The 17,393-nt window shown below is 31.6% G+C and overlaps 3 protein-coding genes and 1 non-coding gene across 6 annotated transcripts; 1 reads left to right on the forward strand and 3 right to left on the reverse strand.

Moving 5' to 3' along the window:
• Positions 1-77: 77 nt before the first annotated feature.
• On the forward strand, positions 78-1,201 carry LOC110627146 (early nodulin-like protein 1). The gene is made up of 2 exons (XM_021773397.2): positions 78-643; positions 825-1,201. Exons 1-2 carry the CDS (start codon positions 436-438, stop codon positions 1,199-1,201), a joined length of 585 nt encoding a protein of 194 aa, XP_021629089.1. The 5' UTR covers positions 78-435.
• A 281-nt stretch (positions 1,202-1,482) lies between these two features.
• LOC122721235 (ankyrin repeat-containing protein ITN1-like) lies at positions 1,483-3,606 on the reverse strand. The gene is made up of 3 exons (XM_043961699.1): positions 3,098-3,606; positions 2,573-2,991; positions 1,483-2,469 (listed from the first exon to the last, which is right to left on the reverse strand). The coding sequence occupies exons 1-3, from the start codon at positions 3,162-3,164 to the stop codon at positions 1,483-1,485; spliced, it is 1,473 nt and encodes a 490-aa protein (XP_043817634.1). The 5' UTR covers positions 3,165-3,606.
• A 2,914-nt stretch (positions 3,607-6,520) lies between these two features.
• On the reverse strand, positions 6,521-13,838 carry LOC110627145 (ankyrin repeat-containing protein At5g02620). 3 transcript variants are annotated; one of them, XM_043961697.1, is made up of 4 exons: positions 13,570-13,838; positions 10,042-10,317; positions 8,946-9,568; positions 6,521-8,838 (listed from the first exon to the last, which is right to left on the reverse strand). In XM_043961697.1, the coding sequence occupies exons 3-4, from the start codon at positions 9,397-9,399 to the stop codon at positions 7,352-7,354; spliced, it is 1,941 nt and encodes a 646-aa protein (XP_043817632.1). In that variant the 5' UTR covers positions 9,400-9,568; positions 10,042-10,317; positions 13,570-13,838; the 3' UTR covers positions 6,521-7,351. The 3 variants fall into 3 exon arrangements, with proteins under 3 accessions (XP_043817632.1, XP_043817631.1, XP_043817633.1); XM_043961698.1 differs by having other exon boundaries at positions 6,522-8,338; positions 8,420-8,838; positions 8,946-10,317; positions 13,570-13,836; XM_043961696.1 differs by having other exon boundaries at positions 8,946-10,317.
• A 3,467-nt stretch (positions 13,839-17,305) lies between these two features.
• Positions 17,306-17,378, reverse strand: TRNAR-UCU. The gene has a single exon. It is a non-coding gene; the product is annotated as a tRNA-Arg (tRNA).
• Between the last annotated feature and the right edge of the window lie 15 nt (positions 17,379-17,393).

Here is a 17,393-nt window from a genome sequence, read left to right on the forward strand (position 1 = left end):
TAAGTATCTTATAAATTTCCAAGTACAGCTTGACACATCCAAAGTGTCAACTGAGGTTGAATCAATACCTCTCCATTGATAAGACCTTTCCATTAAAGACGGACATGACCAATTCCTGGACAACATCTTCACGCACCACGATCACGTAGCCTTTTGGGAGGGAGTATAGTATAACCATCTGCAATAACACAACACATCTGCCCTGTTTTTCAATCCTAACCGCCACAATTTGAAATGCACGTTTCCTTTATTTATAGCAACCAATAATTGCCAATTACACCACGTTTTCTTCTGAATAAAAACTACCCACTACTTGCTTTAACCATATAATTCTCTTCTATGATCAATCATAGCCTATATTGCACTTGATTGAACGGACATTGCTTCTCACATTCTCTTATCAGTAAGGCTTTTGGACCTTTCCAGGAGAGTAAAATGAAGAAGACTAAGATGATGGCATCTGCTGTGCATCTCTTTTCTAGTTGTTTTCCAGTCTTTCTAGCATGCATGAACGGTTTGGCTGATGCAGCAAGGGTTTTCAAAGTGGGGGATGAGTTGGGTTGGCAAGAGCCTGGGGGCAACAACACTGCAGTGTATACCCAATGGGCTGAAAGGAACAGATTTCAAGTTGGAGATTCTCTTTGTGAGTTCGTCACAATTTGGTTCACTTGGAAGTTCATTTCATTTCCAAATTTCAACTTCTAAAATAATTCTTTTAGCTGAATGTGTGCTTACATGCAAAAAAGTGCTCCATAACACATGAACATATCTTGGGTTGTTCTGTTTCTTGCACTGTCACAGTACTGATTTTCTTCTGTTTGCAGCATTCGTGTACAAGAATGACTCTGTTATTCAAGTTGACAAATGGGGTTATTACCACTGCAACGACAGCAACCCTATTGTTGCCTTCAACAATGGGAGGAGTATTTTCAATCTTGACAGGCCAGGACCTTTCTACTTTATTAGTGGAGACCCTGGTCACTGCAGAAATGGCCAGCATTTGATTGTAGAAGTGATGGGACTGCATCACCAAAGATCACATTCTCCCCCATCCATTGCAAATCCACCTGAATCTTACTCTGCACCATCACCACAGCCAAGTTCAGGAGCAGTAGTGTCAGTTAGACTTGTTTCACTCCTAGTGGTTCTGCTTGCCACCTTAGTAGCTTTACTGTTGTCACCTAAAACAATTCTTTGTTGATCAGTGTCAGGTTCCAGCTAGCTGTTGGAATCCTTTGTCTAAACAATTTGCCTTTTGATTAATTGTTTAGCTGTTGAACAATATTGCTTTTGATATTCTAGGATGAGTTTCTCTGTTTCAAATGTTTTTGTAGCATTTAATTGCAGTTATTGATATTGGTTTCTTGCTACTAATAACTTCTCCGATTTTTCCGAAATTTATCTAATTCTTTTGTTTCCAGCCTGTTTATAGCACAGTAATTCCATGTATATACATGGCGTACAAGTTTTTCATTGGAACTATCAATATGTGTGATATCCTAAACCGTAATTGGGTGCAATGTCTGACTTTGCGCTTCCAAGGATCTTTATCTCTAATTCCTCTACTGCAAATTGCTCAACTGGTTGCTCTTCTACCTTTCCTTCTGTCCTTTTCTTCCTCCACATCCTTTTCCGCTGCCAATGAATAGCAAAAATCACAGCTATAACAATAAAGGTCGCTCCCAGCGCGCTGCCACCCGCAGCCGTTGCCAACACAGGCATCCATTCGGTGCCTCCACTATGTGGTGTGATCACCCAAGTTGCTGCTAGAAAACTGATTCCCATGCACAAAACTGCTACCCACATGACCCTGTCAGCAATCTTTAGCACTCTCACCAGCGGTTTTCTTCGAAAAGGGATGATCCTGATGAGAGTAATGACAACTGAAAGAGAGGTGAACAATGCAAAAGTGTTGCTTATTTCAAACACCTTGAAAGCTGTTGCTCTGGCTAGTATTGATTTCCCTTTCATTGGTCCATCCTGGTAGACACCACCAGGAGGATTTATCCCAGCAGCAAAACTTACTGTTGCAATTAAAACAGCGACTACTATGATGGTGTTCCTCGAATTTTGTAGTGCTTCTATCTGCATCTTTCTTAGGTGATCACTAGTGTGTCTAGCTAGTTCCTTTTGCGTTGGTTTTTTGTTCTTTTCAGATCTTGTCGTATTATAATTTGTTTGAGCAGCAGCTCCACTTGGTTGTGAATTGTGAGTCGTTGTGGCGCCGTTAGAAGAAGCAGGTGATTTAATATCCTTGTGCTCCATTCCATTGTCATTACTTTCTCTAACTAGTGATGTCGAAGAGATCACAATGCTACGTTTACCACCGGCTTTAACTAACAAGTTTGCAAGACTCCATTTTTCTTCATCAGGGAAAGCTACCTCTTCGAGTATGTCCAGTGCTGTGAGACCCGAGTAATTTTGGGCATTGAGATCCAACAGTTTAACCTTGATTAAGTACTCTGCAATCTGAACATCATAACACATCTTTGTCGATAAAGAAAAAAGAATAAAAATAAAAAAAATAAAGAAAAGACTAGAGATTAGCGTAAAAGGAGAGATGAATTCGTACTTTATAGCAGCCTGTGGATATAGCAAGATGTAAGACTGTATTATCGTGTTGGTCTCGGACGAGGAGGAAGTGAGGTATGGTTGTAAAAACATCCCTCATGACAATGAAGGCATCGAAGCTGCCGGATTTAACAGCAAGGTGAACTACAGAATCCCCCTGTTGTGTGAATAAATTGAAACATTCGGGAGCTCTCGACTGAAATTCACGGATGATGGGAGCACAACCATTCATTGCCGCCAAATGCAATGGTACATACCCTTTGTTATTAAGTACCATACTACTTTGGGGGGCATACTCTAAAAGGATTTTTGTCATCTCCAAGCTACTCTTTTCACAAGCGCAGTGAAGCGGTAAACACCCATCCTGGTCACATTTCCAAGCAAAACTTGGCCTCGCTTCCAATATTGCTCTCACAACTCCTGCACGGCCAACTCCATTAATTGACTTTAATTTGGCTCAAAAAACACATTTTTCAAACTCCAAAAGGGAAAAGAAAAAGAAAATAAAATAAGTTTCAAAACTTACTTCTGTCTGCTCTTGACACTGATTGGTGCAAAGCATTTGAAGGGTATCTAGCTTCTTCAATGTCCATTAGCCAACTTTGGTTGAGCAGGAGATTAACTACACCAAGATGCCTTCGGCTACAAGCTATGAAAACGCACTCTCGTTGTTGTAGTTAAGTTGAGTGGCTTCCATTGGCTTGGTCTCTAACAGCAACGTCACAATATCAGCTTTTCCTACTCGACAGGCCTCATGGAGAGGAGTATCCCCTCGAATATTCTGAGCTGAAACCAAGTCAGGACACAGCTCTAAAATTGCTCTAGCTATTTCTGTTTTCCCTTTTATTATTGCCTAGTGCAGAGATGTGTTAGAGGAATCCGATGATCGTTGTTGAAGCACTCGTTTGTCTTCCTGAACTAATATTTCAAAGACAACTTTATCATTTTCCTGAATGGCTTCTAAAAGCCTTGGATCCATTTCCTTTTTGTGCTAGGCTTAAGGCTGGAAAAGTATGTTCAGGTTTCAGAAGTATATGTAGGCAACAAAGCAACAGACCTAGATATTCTGAGAAGGAAGAGAGCACTTTGTTAATTTCTTTGTTATCTTCATGGAACCTTCAAGGCATTCAGCTTCCGAGTTCCAGCCACCTTCAAGGAAATTCATTGATGATCAATGGTTCTTTTGAAGTGAGACAAAGGCTTTTCCAAAGTCAATTTTAGTACTCGTTCTCTTTCAGTTCACACTCAAATAATTAATGCATAATACATAATTCGATCTATAAATTTTTTAAAAAAAATCAACATTCTATAATTTTAACATATAAATATTCCGCTCGCGTGTCACAATGTTTTTACCCAATAACTTTCACTTTGATTAAAGCTTCATAATGAGAAAATGAAAACCAGCAGAAGGCTCGAAGCCAGTAAGACAAAGACATTAAAGAAGGAAGCAGCTCGTAAAGGAGTAAAAAATTTTTTAGGATAAATGTTAGAAAAATTAAAAGGAGCTGTTGACCATCACTGAAATAAAAATAAAAAGTTTTAGAAGTTTTGATAACCAAGTTTGATTTAGAATAAAAAATAGATATATAAAATTGAAACTAGATATTTAAAAATAAAAAATAAATATCTAAAATCAGATATAAACGGCTCTTAGAATAGAGTATCACAAATGTAAACCAGAAATTAAGGTTAACAAATATATTTCAGACTATGAGATTATCTTGATAAAAGAGAAATAAGATGGTGAGAAAAACAAATATCAAACTTCATTAAAACAGAAAGAAATATATATATATATTTTTTTATTTCTAACAATCATTTACACGAAATTCTCTCCATTCTCTCTTTCTCTCTTTCTAACCGCAATACACCCTTTTTACAGGTAAATATAATCTTTACTCCGTCAACACATGTCTATATATGAGTACATTACTTGTTTTACACACACAAATTTTCTTTAATTTCATTCGATAAAAGATCTCATAAGCGTAAATTTGTTGCAGTAAAATATCTCTATTCGCCAATAATTCTCAAGAATTTTTCTTTCAATTTTTGATCCTTCTTAATTGAAGCCAAAGATTCGCCACTGTTAAAAAAATAGTGAAGAGAGTAGATATGATCTAAATACTGATTGCAGCGACGGAATTCAGGAAAAACATAACAATCTCAACAGATTTTCGCTACTTCTCCTCAAACAACAAATTATAAAAAGAAATGACTAAAAGCCTTTAATAATAAAGTTGTAAATTTCAGCCGTTTATGGACGTGCATAGGGTCCCTCCAACAATTATTTTTGCAATTTATGGATATGTATCGAGTCCCTTCAATAAATTTTTTTCTGTAATTCATGGACATGCATTGAATCCCTTCAACAAAGATTTCTATAGTTTATAGATATGCTGGTCCCTTCAAGAAATTTTTAGCCTTTTATAGACATATTTAGGGGTGAGCATTCGGTCGGTTCGGTTCAAAACCGAACCGAACCGAATAAACCGAAAACCGAAATTTTAGGTTTTATGAAAACCGAACCGAACCGATTTTGGTCAGAAACCGAATCGAACCGAACCGGTCTGATTCGGTTCGATTCGGTTCGGTTTGATCGGTTTCGATTTTTAATATTTTTTTAATTTTTTACACTTTATTTTTAGTATTTTAAAATTTAATTAAAATATTTTAATTTTAATATAATTTAATTTCTCTATATTATTGAAAAAACATATTATTATTCCTAATCGGTTCGGTTCGGTTTTTTCGGTTTTTTTCTGATCAAAACCGAACCGAACCGAAATAACCGAAATTTCTGAAATTTAAAACCGAACCGAACCGAACCGAAATTTATAAAAAACCGAACCAAATTTTCAAATCGGTTCGGTTCGGTCGGTTTTTTCGATTTGAACTGGATTCTGCTCAGCCCTAGACATATTGATCCCTTTAATAAACTTTCGGTCTTTTATGGACTTATTGGTTCCTTCAAAAAAATTTTAGCTTTTTTATGGACATGGTGGTTCTTTCAAATAACTTTCAGTCTTTTATAAACTTGTTAGTCTCTTCAAAAAATTTTCAGCCTTCTATAGACATGTCAATCCTTTGAAACAAGATTTTTTTTTTTCAAATAGTTTAGAAATATGTTAGTCTAAAACATCAGTTTAAAGACATGATAGTCTAAAATATAAATTTAAAAATATAAAGTCGCAGGTCTTATAAATTTTAAATCTTTATAGACTTGCAAGTCTTCTCATAAATTTTGGATACTTCCAAACAAAAAGATAAAGAAACCAATCTTTTAAATTTCTTAAAATTTTAAAAGTAGATAAATATAAAATCTTTCAAAAGGTCTTGAATTTTGAAAATATATAAAAAAATCCAACCTAGAATAAATCTTTCAAAGTGTTAGAATATTTACAAGTATTTGAATATTTACAAGTAGATGAAAAAACTAACTTTTTCTAACTTTTCAAATTAGAAAGTAGATGAAAATAAAAGAAATAAAAAACTTAAAAAAGGTCACAAAAGCATTGAAACAAGCTCTCAAAAATTATTTGGCCTATGATAGCCCGTTGAAAAATCAAAAGAATCTCTAATACAATCACTAAAATAAAAATAGAAAGTTTAGAAATTCGGATAACAAGTTCGATTAAGAATAAAAAATAAATGTTTAAAACTAAAATTAAATTTGTAAAAACAGAAAATAAATATATAAAAACAGATAAAAGTAGCTCACAAACCAAAGCATCACGAATACAAATAAAAAATTAAGATTTTTGTAGAATATGCAACATCAAAATAAAGATGAGAATAATTGATTTAAACTTAGCAAATATATGTTAGAATATAACAAAAGAAAAAAAAGATAACAGAAGAATAAATATCAAACTTCATTGAATTTTTGAGAAATACTAATTTTTTTCCTTTTTCATTTCTAACAATCATTTACAATAAATTCTCTTTTTCTCTCTTAATTTCCACATGCAATAACCCTTTTTACAGGCAAAGAAAAGTCTCACAGAGTCGACACATGCCTATCCCTAGAGATAGGTCAATAAATATTAATTCTTAATAAGGGCAACTTAACACCTTATTACTACAGATTCTATGGAGGAGGCAAGAAAAAGGTGAACCGGAGGAAATTTTCGATCACTGGAGATTCCTGGAAATAGTCATTGGGGGTCCAGGAAAAAGGGTCCCATTTGCAAATTGCAAATGGCGACTTGCAGGAGATTGCATATGAGGCCAACCAGTGGACTTTTAGGCTATGTTTGGTTCAGTTCCAATTTCTAAAATTTTGTTGAATTCAATTGAATTTCATATTTTGTGTGTTTAGTTTGAATAAAGATTAAAATTCAATTCTAAAAATTCAATTCCATGAAATTAGTTATAACTAAAACCAATTTCTAGTGGTTCAGGAGCAGTAGTGTCCGATAGACTTGTTTCACTCCTAGTGGTTCTGCTTGCCACGTTAGTTGCTTTACTGTTGTCATCTTAAACAATTCTTTGTTGATCAGTGTCAGGTTCCAGCTAGCTGTTGGAATCCTTTGTCTAAACAATGTCTTTTGAGTAATTGTTTAGCTGTTGAACAATACTGCTTTTGATATTCTCGGATGAGTTTCTCTGTTTTGAATGTTTTCGTAGCATTTAATTGCAGTTATTAATATTGGTTTCTTGCTACTAATAACTTCTATTTTTCCGAAATTTGTCTAATTCTTTTGTTTCCAGCCTGTTTATAGTACAGCAGTAATTCCATGTATATACATGGCGTACAAGTTTTTCATCGGAACTATCAGTATGTGTGATATCCTAAACCGTAATTGGGTGCAATGTCTGAACTTGCGCTTCCAAGGATCTTTATCTCTAATTCCTCTACTGCAAATTGCTCAACTGGTTGCTCTTCTACCTTTCCTTCTGTCCTTTTCTTCCTCCACATCCTTTTCCGCTGCCAATGAATAGTAAAAATCACAGCTATAACAATAAAGGTCGCTCCCAGCGCGCTGCCACCCGCAGCCGTTGCCAACACAGGCATCCATTCGGTGCCTCCACTATGTGGTGTGATCACCCAAGTTGCTGCTACAAAACTGATTCCCATGCACAAAACTGCCACCCACATGACTCTGTCAGCAATCTTTAGCACTCTCACCAGCGGTTTTCTTCGAAAAGGGATGATCCTGATGAGAGTAATGACAACTGAAAGGGAGGTGAACAATGCAATAGTGTTGCTTATTTCAAACACCTTGAAAGCTGTTGTTCTGGCTAGTATTGATTTCCCTTTCATTGGTCCATCCTGGAAGACACCACCAGGAGGACTTATCCCAGCAGCAAAACTTACTGTTGCAATTAAAACAGCAACTACTATAATGGTGTTCCTGGAATTTTGTAGTGCCTCTATCTGCATCTTTCTCAGGTGATCACTAATGTCTCTAGCTAGTTCCTTTTCCGCTGGTTTTTGCTTCGTTTCAGATCTTGTCGTATTATAATTTGTTTGAGCAGCAGCTCCACTTGGTTGTGAATTGTGAGTCGTTGTGGCGCTTGTAGAAGAAGTAGGCGATTTAATATCTTTGTGCTCTATGTCAACGTCACTTGTTTCTCTAACTAGTGACGTCGAAGAGATCAGAATGCTACGTTTACCGCCGGCTTTAACTAACAAGTCCTTAAGACTCCATTTTTTTTCATGAGGGAAAGCTACCTCTTCGAGTATGTCCAGTGCTGTGAGACCTGAGTAATTCTGGTCATTGAGATCCAATAGTTTAACCTTTATCAAGTACTCTGCAATCTGAACATAACACATCTTTGTCGATAAGAGAAAAAAAAAGACCCGAGATAAGCATACAAGGAGAGAATAAGAGATTCTTACTTTATAGCAGCCTGTGGATACAGCAAGATGTAAGACTGTATTACCGTGTTGGTCTCGGAAGCGGAGGAAGTGAGGTATGGTTGTAAAAACATCCCTCATGACGATGAAGGCATCGTAGCTGCCGGATTTAACAGCAAGGTGAAGTAGAGAATCCCCCTGTTTTGTGAATAAAATGACATATTGGGAACCTCTCGACAGAAATTCAAGAATGATGGGAGCACAACCATTCATTGCAGCCAAATGCAGCGGCGCATACCCTTTGTTATTAAGTACCATACTACTTTGGGGGGCATACTCTAAAAGGATTTTTGTCATCTCCAAGCTACTCTTTTCACAAGCGCAGTGCAGTGGTAAACACCCATCCTGGTCACTTTTCGAAGCAAAACTTGGCCTCGCTTCCAATATTGCCCTCACAACTCCTGCATGGCCAGCTCCATTAATTTGGCTGAGAAAAACACATACGGACTTGAACATTTTCAAACCCGAAAAGGGAAAAGAAGAAAATAAAAGAAGTTTCAGAACGTACTTGTGTTATCTCTTGACACTGATTGGTGCAAAGCATTTGAAGGGTATCTAGCTTCTTCGATATCCATTAACCAACTTAGGTTGAGCAGGAGCTTAACCACATCAAGATGCTCTCGGCTACAAGCTATGGAAAATGCACTCTCGTTGTTATAGTTAAGTAGAGTGGCTACCGCTTGTTTGGTCTCTAACAGCAACATCACCATATCAGCATTTCCTACCCGACAGGCTTCATGGAGAGGAGTATCCCCTCGAATATTCTGAGCTGAAACCAAGTCAGGACACAGCTCTAAAATTGCTCTAGCTATTTCTGTTTTCCCTTTCATTATTGCCCAGTGTAGAGATGTGTTAGAGGAATCCGATGATCGTTGTTGAAGCACTCGTTTGTCTTCCTGAACTAATTTTTCAAAGACAACTTTATCATTTTCCTGAATGGCTTCTAAAAGCCTTGGATCCATGTCCTTTGTGTGCTAGGCTTAAGGCTGGAAAAGTATGTTCAGGTTTCTGAAGTATATGTGGGCAACAAAGCAAAAGACCTATATATTCTGAGAAGGAAGAGAGCACTTGTTAATTTCTTTGTTATCTTCATGGAACCTTCAAGGCATTCAGCTTCCGAGTTCCAGCCACCTTCAAGGAAATTCATTGATGATCAATGGTTCTTTTGAAGTGAGACAAAGGCTTTTCCAAAGTCAATTTTAGTACTCGTTCTCTTTCAGTTCACACTCAAATAATTAATGCATAATACATAATTCGATCTATAAAATTTTTTAAAAAAAATCAACATTCTATAATTTTAACATATAAATATTCCTCTTGCGTGTCTCAATGTCACTTTGATTAAAGCTTCATAATGTGGAAATGAAAACCAGCAGAAGGCCCGAAGCCAGTAAGACAAAGACATTAAAGAAGGAAGCAGCCCGTAAAGGAGTAAAAAAAATATTAGGATAAATATTAATTCCTGATAAGGGCAACTTAACACCTTATTACTACAGATTCTACGGAGGAGGCAAGAAAAAGGTGAACCGGAGGAAATTTCCGATTATCGCAGATTCCTGGAAATAGGCAGCGAGCGAAGAAGAATTAGAGTCGGTGGAAATTACCGAGTTAGACAGTATAGTCATTGCGGGTCCAGATAAAAGTGTCCCATTTGCAATTTGTAAAAGGCGACTTGCAGGAAATTGTCGATGGGGCCAACCAGTGGACTTCTAGAAGAGGGAAGTGTCCCATTTGCATATACCATGGCTGGTACCAGATTTTATCAAACCTCAAGCCGGAAATAAGTCAATCAGACCAATTGTATACATAGCAGCATAGTACATGGCAGTATGATAGCAGATTTCATTAATGTCAAGTGCGCTGAAAATCAAAGTCGGAGGCTGAAAATCAGAAACTTCCAATCAGCACAAAACTCCAAATTTAAAATATTAAAAAAATTTAAAAGTAAAACTAAAAATAAATTTAAAAAAGATATCTTGAGAAAAAGAGCAAAAAAATAAACTCTAAAATCCTGCAACAGAAGAAGAATAATAAAATGAACAAAGAGAGTAAGAGAATGACCCTTTATTTGTCGGATACATAACAACAGTATATATATATATATAAGGAAAAATGTGTCCTGAACCTAAAGATTCGTAAACAAATAGGAACTAATGATACTGATATATTAACCATTAAAGGCTTAAAAGTTTGAATAATCCGACCCACTCCAACCTAGCCGGCAAGGCCCATTTTAGATAACAGGGGAATTATTTATTCTACTAGAATTCAATAAAATAAGGAAAATTAATAAAATAAGGCTTTATCCTTTGTTTTTTAAAAAAATTCTATTAAGATAAAATTATCGATAAATTATTTAGAGAAAAAATTCTAAATATGTGATTTATCTAATCTTTTCTCTACACTAATTATTTACCCATAGTGTGCATATATTAAAATTGTTTATATTATTATTATTTGATATTATTTTGTAAAAAAATATTTCTTCGTATAAATTCACCTGCTTACTAAGAAAAATAAATATTTTCTTTAAAATTTTAAATTTAAAATAATAATTAAAAAAACTCAATTACGATAAAAAAAATTAAAAATTTTAATATTTATTATCATTTATTATTAATATACAATAATAAATTTTATTCAAAAAATTATACTAAAATTTATTAAACTCCAACAGTAGTATATTTATTATCATTTATTATTAATATATAATAATAAATTTTATGAAAAAACTTATTAAAGTTTATTAAACTCTAACGGTGGTGTATGGCGGTGGCGGTGCCATAATATCTTTAAGTATGATAATTTCTTGAGTATAAAATCTAGTATATCAATCATATTAAGAGAATACTACTTTGTAATAGTATGTGATAAATATTTTCCTCTTCCTGGTCCATGATAGATATGGTTTTCTTCTGGGTCCCTTCTTGCTGGGCTCTTTGATGGATCTCTCCATGTTCTATCTGGTGAAGGGACCTGTAAAATAAGAAAGAATGGTCAGGGGCCTACCGGGGGTGCCCCGGCAGAGGCCCTCCGACACTCAAGTCATATTTTATGGCTCAGAGTAGTATATTTAGGCAAGGGTTACAGAAAGAATAAAATTGGTGTCCAGGAAGGAAAAGGAAGAAGAAGAAAGCCCCCTCTGCGTGGCCTTTACCGTGATATATATATCTATCTCTCTGCCACAATGCTAGCTGTCTTCTGCCGCCTAGCTCCGTATGTACGGATGTGTCAGGCGCCTGCTCCATGCGTAACGGCCATTAATTCTCCTCTGATACGTATGATTCTCCTCTGATACGCATGCGGAAGGACCTACCAGCGGGGCATCTTGGTCATTTTCCCCTTTCCGGGCTGGGTTGAATGGTAGGGCTGAAATTGAGCCTGGTGAGGGCCTGATTACTGGGCCGAGAGGTTTGGGCCGGTTTGGTTGAGGAGTCTAGGCGGAGTCCGACCCTGTGACTGAGCGGGCTGGACCTGGCTCTCGAGGGGAATATTGAAGCCTTCGGATCATGGACTGTTTTCATGGGCCTGGCCTTTATACCGGGGTGAAGAAATCCAGTGATCATCAGTATGAATGGTTTTATAATAAGATATAAATATATTTCACTGTTAATAAAGAAAAATATGATCTCTTTATAATATTTAGATGACTTCTCGTTCAACTTTAATTTAATTACGAAGGTTGTGCTGAGTGGTGCACGATTCGTACTAAATACTAAAAAATAATAAAAAAGAAAAGTTTTAAAATTTTAAAATATGAGCCATTTAAAAATGTTGGACAAAGATGTGTGAAAAAAATATATGGAATAGAGATTGTATTAATGAGTTTTATATAAAATGGATAATAAATATTATATTTCTATAGAGGGTAAAAGAGACTAAAATTATTATAGTTATTAATATAATAAATTATAGTAATTTAAGTTTAATAACTTATTTGTTTAATATTTATAACAATTGATTTAAAATATTAAAATCATAATTTTACTTTTTATTATACTTTAATTATTTATATTTACTTGAATTAATAAAATTTTAGTTTGATAATATTTTATATAATTAGTTCTATTAAACTTTTTAATTATTTTATATTTTTATCATAATTAATATTTTTTATAATAATTTTAATTAATTTTATTTATTTATTTTTATAATTATTCACCACATATTTTACTATTTGTAATTAAATTATATTAGTTATGATTTTATAAAATTATAAAATAAACAAACAATAATACTGTGAAATAATAAAAAAATTTTATATATTCTTTTATTATAAAATTATTGCTATATAGGAAAAGTGATTTTTTTTTAGTTCTCCAAATAATTTTTTTATATGGTACTTACTCAATTTTTATAAAAATATTTTTAATATTCTATTTATTATTAAAATAAAAAATATAATAAAAATTTTTTAATAATAAAAATATAATAAAATTTTTAATATAATATATTAAAAAGTAGTAGTATATCAAAAAGTTATATAATAGTAAAAATATATATAATAAAAATTATATTTATTATATTAAAAAGTAATAAAAATTTAAAAAATCATAAGTTAACAATGACTAAAAAAATAATAAATTATATTTATTATGATAAATATAATAAAAATTGTATTTGTTATATTAAAAAGAAGTACGAAAATAAAGATTATATATTAATAGTGATAAAAAAATAAATTATATTTATTATATATATTAATTATTATTTCATATAAAATAAAATTATAAAAATATAAAAAATTATAAATATATTTACGCCACATAACATAAATATTTAAAGTTAATTGCGTCACTCATTAGTCTCAAGTGATAAATATATATATCATAAATTAGAAAGATAAATATGTATTAATTTTTTATTAATTATTTTAAAAATATAGTTATTTTTTAGTTTTAAATTTTTTTAATTATAAATTAATACATTATATTAAAAAATTATAAAAATTAAAATATCACATACCAATATTAATGAAAAAATATTAAAAAATTATATATAAATTGTAATAATAAAAATATTTATAGATTGGCTATCCTAACGGAGAGTGAAAGAATATATAAACATGGTTTATAAAAATAAAAAAAAAAAAAAAAGAAAAAAGAATATATCCACAGGCATCAAATCTATACCTTGTGCAGGCGACGCCATCATCATCATCCATTTGTCTGCAAATAAGCTTGTTCCCATGCATGACAGTATTACGCAGACGATCCCTTCAGTAATTTTAAGCAGTCTCCTTTTTTACTTGTCTTGGTAATGGGATCATTCTCACCACAAACACCACCAGAGAAATTGGTGTTAACAGTCCCATTGTGTAAGTAATTTTAGAAATTTTGATTGCTGTTGCTCCTGATACTGTTGGTTTTCCTTCCATTGGTCCTTCCAGCAACTACACACTGTTGGCTTTTTACACAAGGAAAAAAAAAAAAAAAACTTGTAAAGAAATTGAAGAAATATTTGCTCCAGAAACTTTTGGCTTCAAGAATTTTGAAGAGTAAACTTGGTCGAAGAAAATTACTTTGCAGAGTTCTTTGTGAAAAAGAATTTCAGTAGCAGCTGTTATCAGTTTTTCTTTTCTTGGATTTTTATAATCCTTCTCATGAAAGAAAAATTTGTCCAGCTGAAATTCTTTATTTGGACTAAGAAGTTTTAACTTTTAGTATCCTAATTTTCTAAAAAGAATATGTGTTCCGATCGAATAAATATTGTGTTTTATTATTTCCTTTTTCTATTTTAAATAGAATTTTTCTCAAATTTTCATATACAAAAATGAAAAATAAAATAAGAAGCATCGATGAAATTTATTTATTAAATATGAAAAAAATTATTAACTATTTAAATATTAAACATTTTTGTAATTTTTTTATTTTGTTATAATAATAGTAATTGGAAAAAGTTGATTTCAAGTTAATTTTATGCAAATTATAAACCTAATTCCCAAGTTAATTAATGCATCTTTCTCTCGACTTCTGCTTCATGGCTAGGGATATGGATAAATAGTATTCGGTTCAAATAGAAAAAATTAATCAAATAGAATTAATTTAAAATTTTAGTTGAATTTTTTATTTATTTCAATTCGATTCACTTTTTAATTTTAAAAATTTCAATTATTTCAGATTGGTTCGATTTTAATTAGAAAAAAATTAAAAAAATCAAATCGAATTAATTAATGATAATAATATATTATTTTCAACAATAGAGAGATTAAATCATATTAAAGTTAAAATATTTCAATTAAATTTTAAAATATTAAAAATAATGAATAAAAATAAAAAATTATTAAAAATTCAAATCGATCAAACCAAATTAAATTGAATTTTATCGTACCAATTCAGTTTGATTTGATTTCTGACTAAAATCAATTTAATTTGATTTTTATAAATATTAAAATTAAATTGAATCGACTGAATGCTCACCCTAATGAGACACATTAGTTATATTTAATGTTTATAATTTTAAATTAAGTATATTAGATGAAATTTAAAATAAAAAAAAACATGTAGAACTGCAATAATCAAGATAGAATAAAAGACTTTTCTATTATTAGTGTATATAGGCAAAGAGAAGGGTAGAGCTAAATTAAGAAAAATATTTTAAAAATTTTATTGTATAGAGATTTTTTTTTCATTAATTAATTTATCAATTGAAATGGAAATTTTAAATATTTCTTGTAATGTAAGATTGTCTTTTAGAGAAAAGTTTCCCATTAATTTGTTTTATAGTTATTTTCTTCTTTCCCTCAAGAAAAAGAAAAATGGGGATTGATGCACCCAAAATAAGTTTTATTTATTTATATTTGATTGATGCTATAACATTTTTTTTAATTAAATCATGCAGCATTAGCCTTCGCAAACATATTGTTCAAAGTGAAAAAAGAAAAATCAAATCAAATAAAACATAAAACAAACAATGAAGAGAAAGGAAAAACTCATTACGTTTTTTTTAATTATTATTTTACTTTTTTAAATAATAAGTAAGAAGGAGACCAGTTATGAAGCTATCATCAATAGTAGCAAACGGGATTACGCTATTCGATTCAAATTAAAAAAATCAACTGAATGCAATTAATTTAAAAATTCGATTCAATTTTTTATTTATTTCAATTTAATTTTTAATTTTAAAAATTTTAATTATTTCAATTTAATTTAATTTTAATAAAAAATTAAAAAATTAAACCGAATCGATTAGTGATAATAATATATTATTTTAATAATATAGAGATTAGATCAAAGTTAAAATATTTCAATTAAATTTTAAAAATAAAATATAAAAAATAAAAAATTTATTAAAAATTTAAACCGATCAAATCGAATCGAATTTAACTGAATTAAATTGATTCAATTCGATTTGATTTAATTTTTTATCAAAATCGATTAGATTTAATTTAATTTTTATAAATATTAAAATTTTAATTTTTAATTTATTCGATACAGTTTAATTTTAAACCTAATCGAACAAATGCACAGACAAAGATTTTAAAACTAATCGAACAAATGAACACAGAAAGATTTGATAGAAGAATAAATAAAATTTTTTGGCGTCCTCTAATTTGAAAATTCTCATAACTAATTTAATTGGATCAAAGAAAATAATATATTTCTCCTGCATGAAAAAAATAAATTAATAAAATATTGACAACCAAACATATCAAATTTTAATATTTTAATAAATTTTAAATTTTATAATTAAATTATCTTCAATCAAATAAAGAATATTAAGAGATACACGCATTACTAAATAACCTAAATTTGTCTCCATTCCTTCATTTTCAAAAAGACCCATTAGTTAGGAATTAGTAGTGACGAAGACTGCAATGATTATTAAAGCTTGTTTGTTAGCCCTTTTTCTTTTTAATAATGAAAAGGAAATAGCTAGAAAATAATTGCCCCATTAAGCAATCAATCAATCAAAATCCAACTCCAATACATGATAATTAGCTTTAATTCACATGATTATCCGACATAATTATGGGAAATTAAATTATATATATTATCATGTTGCCTTGTAGCAAACAAATGGGTTGTTTTCAAATAATTAAATTGGCTAAGTATCTCATTCAAAATCACAAGAAAACCTTTATTTTCCACTCAAGTTTTCTACCAACTTGGGATGAAGCATACAATTTTTCACAAAGCCACTAAATGATAATACACCTTACCAACTGGCCCATGAGTTCATTTCTTGGAGGCAATACATAACACAAACCTACAAACGGATTCAGCCACCAAAATGACATTACACATTACCAACTGGGTTTTGGACACTTGGTTGAAGATTATCCATGCAAAAGACTCAATAACTTAAGAAAATTCAGTGCTAGTATTCAATATTTTGATTAAATAAAAAATATTATTTAAAAAGTAGAGGGAGCAGCAAATTCTCTGATAAAATGAGTAAGAGGTTTGATTTAACAATATATGGCAGTATCTTGAATTTTTAAAAACATAAAAAACTAAATAATTTAATTTTGATGATTTCAAAAAAATAATAAAAGAAAAAATATAAGGGATTGGCAATATTTAACACTTTGGTTATGCCATGCATGTAAAGTTTGCAAGAACAAAATGTGGTGGATATTATAAAAGTCCTGTTGGACATGGCAGAATGGTTTACATTGTAGCTTCAAAATTTAGAAGATGGAGGTGGAGGAGATCTCATCGCTGGGGAAAGAGGCTTTAGCCATGGCAAAGCTAGAAGTTATTGATTTTTTATCATTATACTAACCAAAATAACCAGAAAAATTATTGTATTTTATAATGACCTAGTTGTGATTTTTCGACCATTTATCATCGGAAAATAATAATAATAATAATAATAATAATAATAATAATTTACATGAAAAAAAAAAAAAAAGAAATAGAAATACACGCCCAGTGGGACTCGAACCCACAATCGCCTGATTAGAAGTCAGGCGCCTTATCCATTAGGCCATGGGCGCTTGTTGAAAGGCTTT

Source organism: Manihot esculenta, chromosome 11 (genome assembly GCF_001659605.2).
Source record: "Manihot esculenta cultivar AM560-2 chromosome 11, M.esculenta_v8, whole genome shotgun sequence".
NCBI lineage: Eukaryota > Viridiplantae > Streptophyta > Magnoliopsida > Malpighiales > Euphorbiaceae > Manihot > Manihot esculenta.

Bases quoted from the DNA above. Each gene is read 5' to 3' on its own strand.
- LOC110627146 (XM_021773397.2), top strand. From the start codon at position 436: ATGAAGAAGACTAAGATGATGGCATCTGCTGTGCATCTCTTTTCTAGT. The intron at 644-824 runs GTGAGTTCGTCA...TTCTGTTTGCAG, and splicing joins TCAAGTTGGAGATTCTCTTT to CATTCGTGTACAAGAATGAC.
- LOC122721235 (XM_043961699.1), bottom strand. From the start codon at position 3,164: ATGGACATTGAAGAAGCTAGATACCCTTCAAATGCTTTGCACCAATCA. The intron at 2,992-3,097 runs GTAAGTTTTGAA...TTGGCCGTGCAG, and splicing joins AGTGTCAAGAGCAGACAGAA to GAGTTGTGAGAGCAATATTG. The intron at 2,470-2,572 runs GTACGAATTCAT...TATGATGTTCAG, and splicing joins TATCCACAGGCTGCTATAAA to ATTGCAGAGTACTTAATCAA.
- LOC110627145 (XM_043961697.1), bottom strand. From the start codon at position 9,399: ATGGATCCAAGGCTTTTAGAAGCCATTCAGGAAAATGATAAAGTTGTC. The intron at 8,839-8,945 runs GTACGTTCTGAA...CTGGCCATGCAG, and splicing joins AGTGTCAAGAGATAACACAA to GAGTTGTGAGGGCAATATTG.